At 42.2% G+C, this 17,856-nt stretch overlaps 2 protein-coding genes across 2 annotated transcripts in view; one reads left to right on the top strand and one right to left on the bottom strand.

Annotated features, from left to right (window-relative positions):
- Window positions 1-993, bottom strand: part of LOC110531590 (galactose-3-O-sulfotransferase 3-like) — a 34,429-nt gene extending 33,436 nt beyond the window's left edge. The window contains exon 1 of the mRNA XM_021614865.2: window positions 574-993. The gene's annotated coding sequence lies outside the window, so the exon portion shown is untranslated. The remainder of the gene's footprint in view (window positions 1-573) is intronic.
- An 8,861-nt stretch (window positions 994-9,854) lies between these two features.
- Window positions 9,855-17,798, top strand: LOC110531589 (copper chaperone for superoxide dismutase). Its single transcript, XM_021614864.2, has 8 exons — window positions 9,855-10,024; window positions 13,994-14,066; window positions 14,556-14,693; window positions 15,090-15,264; window positions 15,566-15,626; window positions 16,023-16,100; window positions 16,315-16,418; window positions 16,586-17,798. The coding sequence occupies exons 1-8, from the start codon at window positions 9,899-9,901 to the stop codon at window positions 16,743-16,745; spliced, it is 915 nt and encodes a 304-aa protein (XP_021470539.1). The 5' UTR covers window positions 9,855-9,898; the 3' UTR covers window positions 16,746-17,798.
- The last annotated feature ends 58 nt before the right edge of the window (window positions 17,799-17,856 follow it).

Genomic DNA, 17,856 nt, shown 5'->3' with positions numbered 1-17,856 from the left:
AATTATCAATCATACAGCTTTCAGATAGATTATCATGACAGAAAAAGCATCATAATCTATTGACTTGTGAGTTTCCTTGAAGCGATTGCTGGACATCTTCGCAAAGTAGCCTACCGTCCGCGGTCTATAGACCGGACAGGACAAGACCGGGAGAATATGAGCACGGCACTCAGACCCAACTGTCAATATTGGGAATTGGGATAATTAATTCACACTCAATAATAATGATAATGATGACATGAGAACCGGCGAGCGAACAACTGACGGGTTGAAATGACACATGCACGATGTATCTTGTCAGTGTCACAACAGCCTACGGGAACGTCGTTGCCTGTTCATCATTGTGACTGACAACACCGCAGCGCCAAGCATTTAAAACCGGGGGCAGGGGGTTCACCAGTGGCGGTGACGTTGGAAAACAATGAAACGAGACAATAATGTATTCTGATTTAGACTTAGATTTACCCATATACACATCCCCCCATAAAAATTGATGAAATAGCGATAAACGCGGTTTAAAATAAAACTGGTGCTCTTACAGATAAACAAAAAGATATTTTCTTTATCACCCACCTTTGTCATCTCACGACAGACAGACGCGACTGATAATGGTGCGGTTATTCTCTTTTTTCGTTTATGACCAATGTTACCCCTCTTTCACCGCCACCCCGTGATGAAAGAAGCGAATCTCCACTCTTCTTTTCCCTGGTTCCTCTTCGTCATCTATTCATTCATGATAGGAACAGGGCTGTAGGACTTCGTAAACGCTGTGAAATCGGTCGTTTTACATTTAATTGCCGCTCTGTCCCGCTGTCGCAGTCGGCAAGTCGCTGCTTGCGCTGCTCCGCCGCTGTCTTTCATCAATGCTTTGAGATCCCTCGTGCACGATCGAGACAGTCAGTTCTTTCGAGACCGATTTTCTTCAATAGCCAAACTGAATGCGCGCACGCGCTCTCCGGTCCCCCAGTCGTGGTGGCGGAATGAACTAAGCTAGCGCACTCACACACACACACACGCGCACACACACGGGGAACCTAGCTAACAATTCTAGGGAGAGAGAACGTTGTTGTAATGTTACCCGTAATATTCCGTTAACGTTTGAATGTCCAGTGTATTTGTTTGTTAGGGGAATATTCTATCTGTGTTAGCAAAAACCTTCTGAGAACCTTTTTAGCGGGATTTGTTGTTAAAGTTAGGAGAACATTTCCTTAATGTCAAACAACTTATCTAGAACATGTATATAGACTGTTTCTACTGTATTATTGACTGTATGTTTGTTTATTCCATGTGTAACTCTGTTGTTGCATGTGTCGAACTGCTTTGCTTTATCTTGGCCAGGTCGCAGTTGTAAATGAGAACTTGTTCTCAACTAGCCTACCTGGTTAAATAAAGGTGAAATATAAATAAAGAAATGTTTGCAATGCTTTCAGAATATACTACATGAATGTTCTGGATGTGTTTTATGGAACATTCATGTGTCCAGTTTTCTGTGGGTTAGGAGAATATTCCATTAAAGTCCCACCAAACATACACAGAACATGGTTGCCATGTTCTCACAATATAAGATATTCATGTTCTAGACACGTTTCATGGGAACGTTGCAGGAACATTTATGTTTATCAGTTGTCAGAATGTCACCTGATGGAATCAAATAAATGTCTCCCCCCTAAAAAAAAAAATCTAATTACACATCACACCTTGTTACTGTTGCCAAACCAATCAAAGCCCTGATTGGTGAACCTCTGATCCATTCATAGCTCTTTGTCTGTTGTCAAGGTTGGGGATACTCCCACACAGTGCTTTTAACTTACATATTTGACACCATTTGACATACATCATTACAATGTGCATGTTCATTTCTACAGTCGTCAATATTCAACACCTGGGATTTGAACTCACAGCCTCTTTTGATGAACTTACTTCAGCTATTGAAGGGCTTTCAGTATAGTTGTCTGATGTTGGTGAGGCATGTTAACCTGTTTTACTGATACTTCTGAATCATTATGATCAATAAAATACTTTCTTGAGTGTACTTTTAACAGAGCTGAGATTTATTTCAAAGTGCATTCACCCTATTGATTACATCCTTACACCTATCAAGTTAAATCACCCTACTATCCCAATCTCACCAAAATATGTTAATGTCATTATTTGGCAACAGTTACATCATACCTCTCTGATCTAATTAATTCACATTGAAAGATGGGAATCTGTAGGATTTTCCCCTTGACTAAATTTCCACTTTCCATGCAAATTATAAGTATTTATTAATTCTATATACAGTGCATTCGGAAAGTATTCAGACCCCTTGACTTATTCCACATTGTGTTACGTTACAGTCTTATTCTAAAATTCATGAAATTAAGCTAATTCCTCATCAATCTACACACAATACCCCATAATCACGAAGTGAAATCTGGTTTTTAGATTTTTTTGCAAATGTATTAAAACCAAAAAACAGAAATACCTTATTTACATAAGTATTCAGACCATTTGCTATGAGACTCGAAATTGAGCTTAAGTACATCCTGTTTCCATTGATCATCATTAGAATAAGGCTGTAACGTAACAAAATGTGGAAAAGGTCAAGGGGTGTGAATACTTTCAGAATTCACTGTAGCTGAGCATCTCAAAGAGAACTATCATCTTTTAAAAATCTCCACCGCATATACCTTGTAGAACAAACATGTGTCATTGACAAACTCATTTTAATTAGATCAGATAGGTGTGTTATGACTGTTGCCAAATAATGACTTTAACATACAGGACCAGCCAAAAGTTTGGACACATCGGCTCATTCAAGGGTTTTCTTTATTTTTTACTATTTTACTACATTGTAGAATAATAGTGTATACATCAAAAATTTGAAATAATACATTCTACAAATTAGTAGGTGTGTCCAAACTATTGACTGGTACTGTATATTGCTAAGAGTTTGAGAGTAGGGTGACCTCCCTGGCGGGTCTTGAACCAAGGACATAAAGGACTGTAAAAACACCAGTATATCAGCTCCAAGTGATTTTAATTTCGAAAATCTGTTCCAAAGTATTCCCACGGTTTGAAATGATTCTGTTTTAGTCAAATATTATATCTGTTTGGGCTTCTGGCGGTCAATTTGCAGTCTACAAATTACTAGTAATTATGTTCCTGCCCTCTGACCATCCGTTCAAGAAAAAATTGTCCTGCGGCTGAATCTAGTTGATGATCCCTGCTACAGGTCATGTGCTTATTGGGCCAGTATAGTTATGTCCTATCCAGAAGAAACCCTAACCCCTCCTTCCTAAGCGCTTATGTAGATGAAACAACTGGATAGGTGTAAGCAATAGGGTGAATGCACTTTGGAGTAAATCTCAGCTGTGTTAAAAGTACACTCAAGAAAACCTATTTTATTGTTAATAGTGATTCAGGAGTATCAATAAAACAGGTTAACATGCCCCCACCAATATTAGACAACTATAACATTTCAATTGCTGAAATTAGTAAATCAAATCAATGATGAGACTAGTCAGAATAACCGACACCTGACACGGACATGGGGGCATCGCCGGGAGATCAGAGTACCGTGAACCAAGAGGTTGTAAGTGGAAATCCCAGATAAGGACATGTTGAATAATAATTACTGCATAAATTAACATGCACAATGTAATCATCTACATCAAAGTGTGTCAAAGTTGAAAACACTGTATGTTAAAAGCACTTTATAAGTATGAATGGATCAGTGGTTCACCAATAAGGGCCTTGATTGGTTTGGCAACAGTTACAAGGCGTGATGTGTAAGGAAACACTTGTTTTGGGGGAGAACATTAATTTGGGACCATCAGATGATGCCCTGACAACTGATAAACAGAAATGTTCCTGCAAAGTTCCCATGAAACGTGTCCAGGACCTTAATATCTTATGTTCTGAGAACATGGCAACCATGTTCTGTGTATATTCGGTGGGACGTTCAGGGAATATTGTCCTAACCCACAGAAAACTGGACACATTAATGTTTTTGCAATGTTCCCATGAAACGTGTCTCAACCATTAATATCTAAAGTTCTGAGAACATGGTAACCCCGTTCTGGGTGAGTTCTATTTGACATTAAGGTAAGGGTCTCTTGGAAATATTCCTGGCACATCACAAGAGCATTTCTATGAAAACGTTACTTAATGACCTAATGAGTCTCTTCAGGGAATGTTCTCTAAAGTTGAGGGAATGTTTGTTGTTGGCTGGGATGCTGCTGATGCTGCTGATTGACTCAGTGATACATGAGATATTGACCCTATTAGAAAACTAAATATTATGATTTTTAGTGCACCCATAACTTCAGTCTCTCAATAGGCCTAAATTATAATATTATTATGATTTGATGATGGGTTGTGTATGGATGGCCCATGGCGCCATATTGCTGTGTCCATATGGTCTGGACAGACTAGAGAGACAGTTGCTTGGACAATAGAGGGAGACAATGCCTCATTAAACAACACTGCCTCGTCTCGTTATTGAACCAGTTGTTGATCCATGAAGTTCATGTTCCTCCGCTTGTTATGAACACATCCCACTGTCTTCACAATGCTGTGTCCAATATGGTACGCTATTCCCCATATATAGTACACTACTATAGTACACTACTGTTGACCAAAGCCCTGGTTAAAAGTAGTTTTGTAAATAGGGAACATGGTGCTATTTGGGACGTAGTCAATGAATGCTGGTTGGTCAACAATATTGGACATTTCTAAGTGCATTTTAAAAAACAAAAATGTTTTATAGTTTCGTAGAATGTATTAGTTTATTTGATTGCAACAATTGTGCTTTAAAAAAAATGATGATTCATGATTATTAATAGGCCACATAGGCCTACATCTGATTCAATGTTGTCACGCTTTTCATTATTCAAAGTTATGGCTTTTACACTGGAATATCTGTCTGTTTGTCAATAGCTTTTGTTTGTTGGTCAAGCACACTTGCCATAAATTAACTTTCCACAATAGCTGTAGAAATTGGATGCCAACATTCAATCTGATGAGTTTCAGTTATGAAAAAGATTGTCCTCCTATAATGAAATAATAATTACAAATTAACATTTTAGACAACAATATAAGTAAGTAACCTTGGTGTGCAATATAGATACATTTTATCATGAGAGAAACAATGGTCTATAGAACCTCATGTACATCTGGTTCATATTAATCATGCATGAACCCATTAGTGTGTAATACTTATGTCATTACTTCATCATTGCACCTTCATTGTCCGTGATCTTTACGGAATATAAAACAACGTATAGAACCACATTCAAATAAGATGTTTATATGTTTACCATGTGAAGTGTGAAGAAATGACAGTGTGTGTGTGTGTGTCTTTGGTGCTGCCTGTGACATTGTTGTGACCTCTGAGGGGACCCTCTGCCACTAAAAGCCCTCTTATTTTCCAACATGGAAGAGTTGAATAATTCACCTTACGCAAGCATGCACACACACACACACACACACACACACACACACACACACACACACCATCTAGGAGAGATAAGCCCCCTACACTCTTAGAAAAAATGGGTTTTTCGGCTGTCCTCACGAGATGACCCTTTTTGGTTCCAGGCAGAACTCCTCCCCCACCTCCCCTCCTATTTATCCCCCACTTCCCCTCCTCCTTATCCCCCATTTCCTCTCTTCCACCTCCCCTCCTCTCCTTCACCTCCACTTCTCCTCCTCCCTCCCTCCTCCCCCCCTTCCCCACCTCTCCTCCTCCTCCCCTACCTCCCCTCCTCCACCACCTCCCCTCCTCCTCCACCCCTCCTCGTCCTCCACCTCCCCTCCTCCCCCACCTCCCCTCCTCCTCCACCTCCCCTCCCTCTCCCCTCCTCCCCATCCCCCACTCCACTGCCCCTGTGGTACGGCCAGGGCTAATCTAGTGCTGCTTGGGTTTCAACTCCAGAGAGAGAGAGAGAGAGAGATAGAGAGAGAGTGTGTCTGTGTGTGTCTCTGTGTGTCTGTGCGTGTCTGTGTCTGTGTGCTAGCTTGCCTCTCGAAGGGAGGAGAAACCCAACTGCTCCAGGATCAGGTGTCCCGTACAACCAGGCCAGTCTCTCTCTCCCCCTCTCGTACAACCAGGCCAGTCTCTCTCTCCCCCTCTCGTACAACCAGGCCAGTCTCTCTCTCCCCCACCCGTACAACCAGGCCAGTCTCTCTCTCCCCCTCTCGTACAACCAGGCCAGTCTCTCTCTCCCCCTCTCGTACAACCAGGCCAGTCTCTCGCTCCCCCTCTCGTACAACCAGGCCAGTCTCTCTCTCCCCCACCCGTACAACCAGGCCAGTCTCTCTCTCCCCCTCTCGTACAACCAGGCCAGTCTCTCTCTCCCCCTCTCGTACAACCAGGACAGTCTCTCTTTCCCCCTCTTGTACAACCAGGCCAGTCTCTCTCTCCCCCTCTCGTACAACCAGGCCAGTCTCTCTCTCCCCTCTCGTACAACCAGGCCAAATCTTTTTAGTTTCCTGAGTGGGAATAGGCTTTGTCGTGCTCTCTTCACGACTGTCTTGGTGTGTTTGGACCATTCTAGTTTGTTGTTGATGTGGACACCAAGGAATTTGAAGCTCTCAACCTACTCCACTACAGCCCCGTCGATGAGAATGGGGATGTGCTCGGTGATCCTTTTCCTGTAGTCCACAGTCATCTCCTTAGTCTCGGTTACGTTGAGGGATAGGTTGTTATTCTGGCACCACCCGGCCAGGTCTCTGACCTCCTCCCTATAGGCTGTCTCGTCGTTGTCAGTGATCAGGCCTACCACTGTTGTGTCGTCAGCAAACTTAATGATGGTGTTGGAGTCATGCCTGGCCATGCAGTTGTGGGTGAACAGGGAGTACAGAAGGGGACTGAGCACGCACCCCTGAGGAGCTCCAGTGTTGAGGATCAGGGTGGCAGATGTGTTGCTACCTACCCTCACCACCTGGGTCGGCCTGTCAGGAAGTCCAGGATCCAGTTGCAGAGGGAGGTGTTTAGTCCCAGGTTCCTTAGCTTAGTGATGAGTTTTGAGGGTATTATGGTGTTGAACGCTGAGCTGTAGTCAATGAATAGCATTCTCACATAGGTGTTCCTTTTGTCTAGGTGGGAAAGGGCAGTGTGGAGTGCAATAGAGATTGCATCATCTGTGGATCTGTTTGGGCGTTATGCAAATTGGAGTGGGTCTAGGGTTTCTGGGATAATGGTGTTGATGTGAGCCATTACCAGCCTTTCAAAGCACTTCATGGCTACGGACGTGAGTGCCACGGGTCTGTAGTCATTTAGGCAGGTTGCCTTTGTGTTCTTGGGCACAGGGACTATGGTGGTCTGCTTGAAGCATGTTGGTATTACAGACTCAGTCAGGGACATGTTGAAAATGTCAGTGAAGACACCTGCCAGTTGGTCAGCACATGCCCGGAGCACATGTCCTGGTAATTCATCTGGCCCCGCAGCCTTGTGAATGTTGACCTGTTTAAAGGTCTTACTCACGTCGGCTACGGAGAGCGTGATCACACAGTCGCCCGGAACAGCTGATGCTCTCATGCATGCCTCAGTGTTGCTTGCCTCGAAGCGAGCATAGAAGTGATTTAGCTCGTCTGGTAGGCTCGTGTCACTAGGCAGCTTGCGGCTGTGCTTCCCTTTCTGGTCTGTAATAGTTTGCAAGCCCTGCCACATCCGACGAGCTTCGGAGACGGTGTAGTATGATTCAATCTTAGCCCTGTATTGACGCTATGCCTGTTTGATGGTTCGTCGCAGGGCATAGCAGGATTTCTTGTAAAGTCTTGTAAAGGATTTCTTGTAGAGTCCCGCACCTTGAAAGCGGCAGCTCTACCCTTTAGCTCAGTGTGAATGTTGCCTGTAATCCATGGCTTCTGGTTGGGGTATGTATGTACAGTCACTGTGGGGACGACGTCCTCGATGCACTTATTGATAAAGCCAGTGACTGATGTGGTGTATTCCTCAATGTCATCGGAAGAATCCCGGAACATGTTCCAGTCTGTGATAGCAAAGCAGTCCTGTAGTTTAGCATCTGCTTCATTGACAAATTTTTTTATAGACCGAGTCGCTGGTGCTTCCTGCTTTCATTTTTGCTTGTAAACAGGAATCAGGAGGATAGAGTTGTGGTCGGATTTACCAAATGGAGGGCGAGGGAGTGCTCTGTAGGCTAGCATACATGTCCATAGAGAGAGAATGTCATATAATTTCAACATAACATTGGTTAAACATTAGTTGAATCCGTAGCAACCCCACAAAAAAACTAGCACAGATTTAGCTGATATAGCTCCTTTATTAAGGAAAGTTTTTACTTGAAATGACTGTGATGGGGTTGTCTTCAAATTAAATCAAAATCAAATCAAATGTATTTATATAGCCCTTCGTACATCAGCTGATATCTCAAAGTGCTGTACAGAAACCCAGCCTAAAACCCCAAACAGCAAGCAATGCAGGTGTAGAAGCACGGTGGCTAGGAAAAACTCCCTAGAAAGGCCAAAACCTAGGAAGAAACCTAGAGAGGAACCAGGCTTTGAGGGGCGGCCAGTCCTCTTCTGGCTGTGCCGGGTTGAGATTATAACAGAACATGGCCAAGATGTTCAATTGTTCATAAATGACCAGCATGGTCAAAAAATAATAATCACAGGCAGAACAGTTGAAATTGGAGCAGCAGCACAGCCAGGTGGACCGGGGACAGCAAGGAGTCATCATGCCAGGTAGTCCTGATGCATGGTCCTAGGGCTCAGGTCCTCCGAGAGAGAGAAAGAAAGAAAGAATTAGAGAGAGCATACTTAAATTCACACAGGACACCGGATAAGACAGGAGAAGAACTCCAGGTATAACAAACTGACCATAGCCCCCCGACACATAAACTACTGCAGCATAAATACTGGAGGCTGAGACAGGAGGGGTCAGGAGACACTGTGGCCCCATCCGATGATACCCCCGGACAGGGCCAAACAGGAAGGATATAACCCCACCCACTTTGCCAAAGCACAGCCCCCACACCACTAGAGGGATATCTTCAACCACCAACCTACCATCCTGAGACAAGGCTGAGTATAGCCCACAAAGATCTCCGCCATGGCACAACCCAAGGGGGGGGGGGGGCGCCAACCCAGACAGGATGACCACATCAGTGAATCAACCCACTCAAGTAATGCACCCCTCCTAGGGACATGAAAGAGCACCAGTAAGCCAGTGACTCAGCCCCTGTAATAGGGTCTGAGGCAGAGAATCCCAGTGGAAAGAGGGGAACTGGCCAGGCAGAGACAGCAAGGGCGGTTCGTTGCTCCAGAGCCTTTCCGTTCACTTTCTCACTCCTGTGCCAGACTACACTCAATCATATGACCCACTGAAGAGATGAGTCTTCGGTAAAGACTTAAAGGTTGAGACCGAGTTTGTGTCTCTCACATGGGTAGGCAGACCATTCCATAAAAATGGAGCTCTATAGGAGAAAGCCCTGCCTCCAGCTGTTTGCTTAGAAATTCTAGGGACAATTAGGATTAGGAGGCCTGCGTCTTATGGCAGGACCAAATCAGAGAGATAGGTAGGAGCAAGCCCATGTAATGCTTTGTAGATTAGCAGTAAAACATTGAAATCAGCAATCTTCTTACCTACCTTAGTTGAATGAACTCTTGACATGAGCATCTATCTGATAAATAATCAAAATGTAAATGTAAACATCAGATGTAGACAGAAAGGCTTTTAAAATATGAATTATTGCACTATATTTACAGTATATAGGGAATAGGGTGCCATTTGGGATAGATCCCCATTTTCAGTGAGTCAACTCCCCTCTCATACATTTACTTGAAGTTGTCCCGTTCTTTCGTAAAAAGTGAACACCAAATCTACTCAGTGACTGACAATTGACAATAGGTGGCGATGACGGTCTAAATACAGTTTACCGACCTCATAAAGATGGCGGCTACCTTCTCCCGGTTAGTGCCTGTTTGGGGGAAAGTAAGACGTTTCCTAGTAAATTCTGTTATCATAGGTCAGACAACGGCGTGCTGCACAAAAATGGATACAGACAGAACTACGAAGGTTTGAACCTGTTAATATTCTTTCTTGAAACGACAAGTTGTGCATGTTGCTTTCTTTGTCTTATTGAAAACACTGCGTGTCAATACTGAACGTTAACAAGCGCTTATTTAGTAGGACTGCTTACACAACAACCGGATATTGACTGTAATACAGTAGCTAGCTATCAATCATTAGTATTAAAATGTATCGTCATTAAAATAATTTTATTTGGGACAAATCATTCACTAAACCTCAACTAAATCTTGCAATGAATCATGTAGAAATTGAGCAAGTTGAGGTGACTAAACTGCTTGGAGTAACCCTGGATTGTAAACTGTCATGGTCAAAGTATATTGACGCATAATAAAGCGTTGCTCTGCCTTCTTAACAGCATTATCAACAAGGCAGTTCCTATAGGCCCTAGTTGTCGCATGTAGACGACGGGTGAGTATAATTTGTGGAACATTCCAACAGGAATCATCGTAAATAATCTTCGAGAAACTTCGTAAATAAGTTTGCCAACAAACAACGCATAAAAAGTTGTATAGCGGCAGATAAAGATACCGGGTAGGGAGTGTGCAATTTATTTACGTTTTTCACTCACCACGTTAATTCCGAAAAATGTCTGTCCTCACTCTGGTAGCCTGTGGACAAACATTAAGAATAAACTACGTGGTGAGTTGATGACTATTCGGCAGCTAGTTAACTCGGTGAATTGATCATGCCACTTTGTATGCGTTGTCTGTTGGCATCCTTGTACTTTACGAAGTCTTTGGAACAGATTCCCGTTGGAACGTTCCATCAATTCTACCCACCCCACCTGGACTACTATTTAGTCGTGTGGTCAGGTGCCACAGAGGGATTTAGGAAAGTTGCAATTCTCAAAACAGGGCTGCATGGCTGGCCCTTAATCTACATTTAATAATATGCATGTCAATCTCTCCTGGCTCAAAGTGGAGGAGAGATTGACTTCATCACTACTTGTATTTGTGAGAGGTGTTGAATCTACTGAGCTATCTGTTTGAACTACTGGTACACAGCTCAGACACCCATGCATATCCCACAAGACATGCCGCCAGAGGTCTCATCAGTCCTCAAGTCCAGAGCAGACTATGGGAGGTGCACAGTACTACATACAGCCATGACTACATGGAACTCTATTCCACATCAAGAAACTGATGCAAGCAGTAACATATATATTTTTTAACACATAACAATACACTTTATGGAACAGCGGGGACTGTGAAGCAACACAAACAGGCACAGACACATGCATACAAACACACAATAACATGCACACTTTATATACACACTAGAGGTCGACTACCATTACTATTGGAGGACCAAAAAAAGCTGATACCGATTAATCGGCCAATTACATTTTTTAAAATTATAATAATAAAATTTTAATAAATAAAACATATTTATTTATTGGTAATAATGACAATTACAACCATACTGAATGAACACTTACTGTAACTTAATATAATATGTCAATAAAAATCTATTTAGCCTCAAATAAATAATGAAACATGTTCAATTTGGTTTAAATAATGCAAAAACAAAGTGTTGGAGAAGAAAGTAAAAGTGCAATATGTGCCATGTAAAAAAGCTAACGTTTAAGTTCCTTGCTCAGAACACGAGAAGATAGGAAAGTTGGTGGTTCCTTTTAACATGAGACTTTAATATTCCAAGTTAAGATGTTTTAGGTAGTAGTTAATGTAGTATTTATAGGACTATTTCTCTCTATACAATTTGTATTTCATATACCTTTGACTATTGGATGTTCTTATAGGCACTTTAGTATTGCCAGTGTAACAGTGTAGCTTCCGTCCCTCTCCTCGTGTTCCTGGTTCGAGCCCAGGGAGGAGCAACGACAACAGCCACCCTCGAAGCAACGTTACCCATGCAGAGCAAGGGGAACAACTACTCCAAGTCTCAGAGCGAGGGACGTTTGAAACGCTATTAGCACGCACCCCGCTAACTTGCTAGCCATTTCACATCGGTTACACCAGCCTAATCTCGGGAGTTGATAGGCTTGAAGTCAGCGCAATGTATGAAGCACAGTGAAGAGCTGCTGGCAAAACGCATGAAAGTGCTGTTTGAATGAATGCTTACGAGCCTGCTGCTGCCTACCATTGCTCAGTCAGACTGCTCTATCAAATATCAAATCATGGACTTCATTCTAACATAATAACACACATTGGTCATTAATATGGTAGAATCCAGAAACTATCATTTCGAAAACAAAACGTTTAGTATTTCAGTGAAATATGGAACCGTTCGGTATTTTATCTAATGGGTGGTATCCCTAAGTCTAAATATTCCTGTTACATTGTACAACCTTCAATGTTATGTCATAATTATGTAAAATTCTGGCAAATTAGTTCGCAATGAGCCAGGCTGCCAAAACTGTTGCATATACCCTGACTCTGCGTGCAATGAATGCAAGAGAAGTGACACAATTTCACCTGGTTAATATTGCCTGCTAACCTGGATTTCTTTTAGCTAAATATGCAGGTTTAAAAATATATACTTCTGTGTATTGATTTTAAGAAAGGCATTGGTGTTTATGGTTAGGTACAGTCGTGCAACAATTGTGCTTTTTTTGCAAATGCGCTTTTGTTAAATCATCCCCCTGCGTTGCATCGGTTATATGTAACGCAGGACACGCTAGATAAACTAGTAATATCACCAACAAAGTGTAGTTAACTAGTGATTATGTTTGATTGATTTTTTTTATAAGATACGTTTAATGCTAGCTAGCAACTTACCTTGGCTTCTACTGCATTTGCGTAACAGGCAGGCTCCTCGTGGAGTGCAATGAGAGGCAGGTGGTTAGAGCGTTGGACTAGTTAACTGTAAGGTTGCAAGATTGGGGCGGCAGGGTAGCCTAGTGGTTAGAGCCCCCAAAAAATGGACTAGTAACCGGAAGGTTGCAAGTTCAAACCCCAGAGCTGACAAGGTACAAATCTGTCGTTCTGCCCCTGAACAGGCTGTTCCTAGGCCGTCATTGAAAATAAGAATGTGTTCTTAACTGACTTGCCTAGTTAAATAAAGGTGAAAAAAAAAAAATTGGCCAAACCGGTGTCCAAAAATACTTATTTCCGATTGTTATGAAAACTTGAAATCAGCCATTCCGATTAATCGGTCGACCTCTAATACACAAAAACACATACGTAGACATGGATTTTGTGTTGTAGATATGTGGTAGAGTATTTGATGTTGCGTTCAATTGATGTTGAACGCAACATTGTTGAGTAACTAAAGTAACAATAGCCAGCACATGGGGTCTGTTTGAATAAACTAAAATGAACAGCTTTGTATGAGTAAAAACAACATGGCATGCTAGCTCCATCCTGGTGGGTCAGTGGACTAATTCCATGGATAGAAAACAGAAGATCATAGGTTCAAATATCATAGACACTGTGTCTAAGCAAATTAACATGTGTCCTATTTGTGCTTAAAGTTCAAAACAGTTATCCCAATCTAAGCCAGCACTATCACTAGAAGTCTTATTGAAACATGTTCTCAGAACATTATTTAATTACCTTCAAATAACCAATCATTTCTGTTCTTAGAACATTAATAAAACCTCCCAGGAAAACATGGGAATCATAGTAAAATATTCTCAGAACCTCCCTGCGACCTAAAAGTTCCACTTCTGTTCCCAGAACGTTTAAAAAATGTTCCCAGAACGTTTAAAAAATGTTCCCAGAACCTCCCTGCGACCTAAAAGTTCAATTTCTGTTCCCAGAATGTTTAAAAAACATTCCATTTTACCGGTCAGGAAATGTATGGCTTTGTTTCCAGAACCTATGGGAAACCAAAAACGTATGTTCCCAAAACTTCCAAGCCAACATCCCAAGTTGGGATGTTGGCTTGCTCTATCAAAGCATAATTTACATCCAGAGATTGATAGCTATACTGACTGTACTTTGAGGACCTAGCTAGGTAGTTAAATTATCATTATTTATCTATTACGCACAGCTGGAGTTTGCAGTGCAGATGACATGTGACAGTTGTGCAGAGAAAGTCAGAGCTGCACTGGAAGGAAAACCAGGTACATTTTTACCTTTCCATTCCAGCACTCAAATGAGTTATTAATTTTGTTGGCTAGTAACTACACTTTTGCTAGTGTGCAGAATACTCGTTAACTTAGTTGTGTATTGCTCCTAGGCTTAATATCAATAGTAACAGATTAGAACAAATTATGAATGTTGTTTACTTAGCTATTGTTATTGTATTGCCATTCAGTAGGCTGATACAGGGGCCGCTCTTGCTTTTGGTGAACAATTTACACTGGAATGAAACCACTGGGCCCCTCCATGCATTCCAATATATGTACCAACCTAAAGCCATCTAAAGCATTTAACACACATGGCAGCAGTATTTGTCAGTGACATATCTCTTTTTATTTTACTCATTTGTCCCGTGTTTTCTACTCATCTCTTCTTTCTCTCTCTTGCGCTTCTCATCCTTTTTTTCTGTTTTGTCCTCATTCATTCCATCTCTCTACATCCCTCTCTCCTCCCCTTTATTCTGTGTGCAGGAGTGCAGTCGGTGAAGATAGATGTGGGGAAGGAGGAGGTTCTGGTGGAGTCTGCTCTGACGTCCCATGAGGTGCAGGATCTCATAGAGAGCACTGGGCGCAGGGCAGTACTAAAGGGCATCGGAGGAACAGAATTAGGTACGGGCACACTGAGATGCATGAACACGGATTAAATTGTATATGATGTACATCATTGTCCACTTTTGTCTGTCAAAAAGTACAACTCATCTCTACTTTTTTTTTCAGATGAGTTGATTATGTGATTTTTTTTGGGGGTTGGACAATAATCTCCGTTGTCATTCTACCGGCAATGGATGACTCCCATTGCAAAAGCATTGGCTCCATCCGAAATACTCAGACACAAAATCCCAATGTGGCCACGGCCCATAGAGTTAGATAGAGGACTCTAGATGGATAAAAACTGTTTTGGCATGGATGTTGTCACAAGTGTATTTGGCAGCATATGTGCATCTGTATGTGTACTCTACTGTGAGTGTGTGCACTGTATATGCAATGTTTGTGTCTGTGTATCAGACCTGGGTGCAGCGGTGGCCATGATGGGTGGTACTGGTCCTGTCCAGGGGGTGGTGCGGTTCCTCCAGCTGTCCGAGGAGCGCTGTCTGATTGACGGGACCATTGATGGTCTGGAACCTGGCACCCACGGACTCCACGTCCACACGTTGGGAGACCTCACACAAGACTGCCAGAGGTGATCTTTTTGTGTGTGTGTGCGAAACATGATATATTATCAACCCAAATGCAAATCATATTCATTATTAGTGCAGAGGTATTTTTAATATGTAAAAAATAAATAATTGTACTGTATGCATTGTTTTGCCCACAATTTTCTACAGCCTTCAGAGTTTCCTCAGTCAATTTTAAAATAACCCTTGAATAGATCAGTCGCTTTATGATTGCACTGTAGCCCATAAGGTCACACTTGCACCTGCTTGCCCCTGAGGATCATGGGAGTAGATGACTCATGTTTCTCTGCCTGTGTGTTTGTACAGCTGTGGAGAACACTATAACCCCTATGGGAGACAACATGGAGCCCCGCAGGACCCAGACAGGGTACAGTTTCCTTGCCTTCTTCTAGAGTAGGGCTATACTGTATAGTTCTGTTTAGTTCCTTGTGAAACTGGGGTACATTCTTTCTGAGATGTTATGCTTTCAGGAAGTACCTATTTACTGTCTCAGAGACGATATACAATGCATTCGAAAGTATTCAGACCCCTTTCATTTTTTCACATTTTGTTATGTTACAGAATTATTTTTTAAATATATTAAACAAATAAAACATCTCATCAATCTACACACAATACCCCATAATGACAAAGCGAAAACAGGTTTTAGAAAATGTAGCAAATTTATTAAAAATAACAAATAGAAATACCTTATTTACATAAGTAATAGTTATGATATTCATGGTATTGGTTGTGATATTCAGTTAAATGTGTTTTCTTTTAGCATGTAGGTGATCTGGGGAATATTGTGGCCGGACCAGATGGTCGAGCCTCATTCAGACTAGAGGACCCTGAGCTGAAGGTAACACACACACACACACCCCTACCCCTTTTGGTCTGAACCTATGTATTTACATGGGTAGTGACATAGGTAGGTATTAATTACAGTAGAGGCATTGAGTACATGGTGTTATACCAGCTTGGGGAATACACAATTGAATACTGAGCACAGCACACTGGTCAGCGGTACCAACCATTGACAGTAGCCACTCCTACCCCTCTGTCACTTCCTGCAGGTGTGGGACGTGATTGGTCGGTCTCTGGTGGTGGATGCTGGGGAGGATGACCTGGGAAGGGGGGCTCACCCCCTCTCCAAACTAACCGGGAACTCCGGCCAGAGGTGAGCTCATGGTAGAAGAGAGACGTGGGTAGCGTTTGGATGGACTTACTCTAGGCCAAAGTTGAATTAAAAAAATGTATAGTGAAAAATGCTGATCTTTTCTATTTGTTTCTTTTCTCTCACTCTCTATCCTCCCTCTTTCTCTATCTATTGCTCGTTGGGTACAGGCTGGCCTGTGGGATCATCGCTCGCGCCGCTGGCCTGTTCCAGAACGCCAAGCAGATCTGTGCGTGTGACGGGGTTACTCTCTGGGAGGAGAGGGACAGACCGCTGGCCGGGACGGGTCGCCGCAAGACCACTACAGAGACACCTGCTGCTCACCTGTGACCTGGGGTCTGTTCAGGAGGATGTGACGTTACAGAACATAAAAAAATGCATGTATTGTGTAGAATGGATATGTGTGTCAGCACTATTCATTATATTTCTATCTGCAATGTTCAGAACGTTTCGTATCACTGAATACACCCATGAATGTCTCACTGACTGAAGTTGCACTGAGAGCGAGGGAGGGTAGGAGAAAAGAAGAGGAGAAACCGAAACCAAATGTTTGTCTATTCAGCTGTAATAATTATTGCCATATAGAATTCTTTTGAGATCGAAACCTGTCATAAGTCTAAAGAAAAACGACAGCACAATAATATGATATAGGTGTCTAGATACTTAGTGATCTCCCATTTAGGCAAGATCAGGATTCCAAGCCCAAATATTCCATGTTGACTATTCTGTTTTTGTCGACTAAGTTAACAGTTTTGTACTGTTAAGCAGTCAATGTTGTAATTCTGTTTGATTACAATTTCATACGTATCTCAATAGCTTTACTGTCTAAATATCTCTCTTGATCTCTGGATGTGCTCATTGTGTCATTGTGTTTTTAAACTGGGTGTTGATCGATGGTGACTGTTTGTGGTTCAATTACCTGTTGGTAGAATGCCATTCTACTAGGGTGAATCTCTGGTCTTTCCCAGATTCCTCGCATCCTCTCTCTACCTTCTCCAGTCGCATTGGAGGTGAAGATCACCTCAGATCTTCTCCAATGAGTTTGGGGGATTCGAGAAGCGATTAAATACTTTAGGGCAGCAGGTAGCCGAGTGTTGGACCACTGAGGGGTCGATGGTTCGGGTCCACAAGCTGACTAAGTGAAGAGTCTGATGTGTCCTTGAGTGGGGCGCTTGACCCTAGTTGCTCCTGTGGGTCATTCTGGATACAATCATCTGCTAAATGATTAAAATTGAGCAGTTTCCATGACTTGAATCATTATTATATCAAAATCTTTGTAGCTAGTGTTGTTAGTGATTTTGTTTATCTTTCTCAAGTTCAGGAAACTTATTCATCAACTTTTCTCATTGAAATTAAATTTACAATAAAAGTTGCCCTTTGGACTATGGTGAAGAATGACTGACTTTTGTTATATCGAAGCATGCTGTAAAGCCATTTTTTA

The sequence above is a fragment of the Oncorhynchus mykiss genome, chromosome 9 (assembly GCF_013265735.2).
Source record: "Oncorhynchus mykiss isolate Arlee chromosome 9, USDA_OmykA_1.1, whole genome shotgun sequence".
Classification (NCBI taxonomy): domain Eukaryota; kingdom Metazoa; phylum Chordata; class Actinopteri; order Salmoniformes; family Salmonidae; genus Oncorhynchus; species Oncorhynchus mykiss.
The sequence above is the reverse complement of the archived record's forward strand: the minus strand, read 5'-3'. Positions and strand labels throughout refer to the sequence as shown.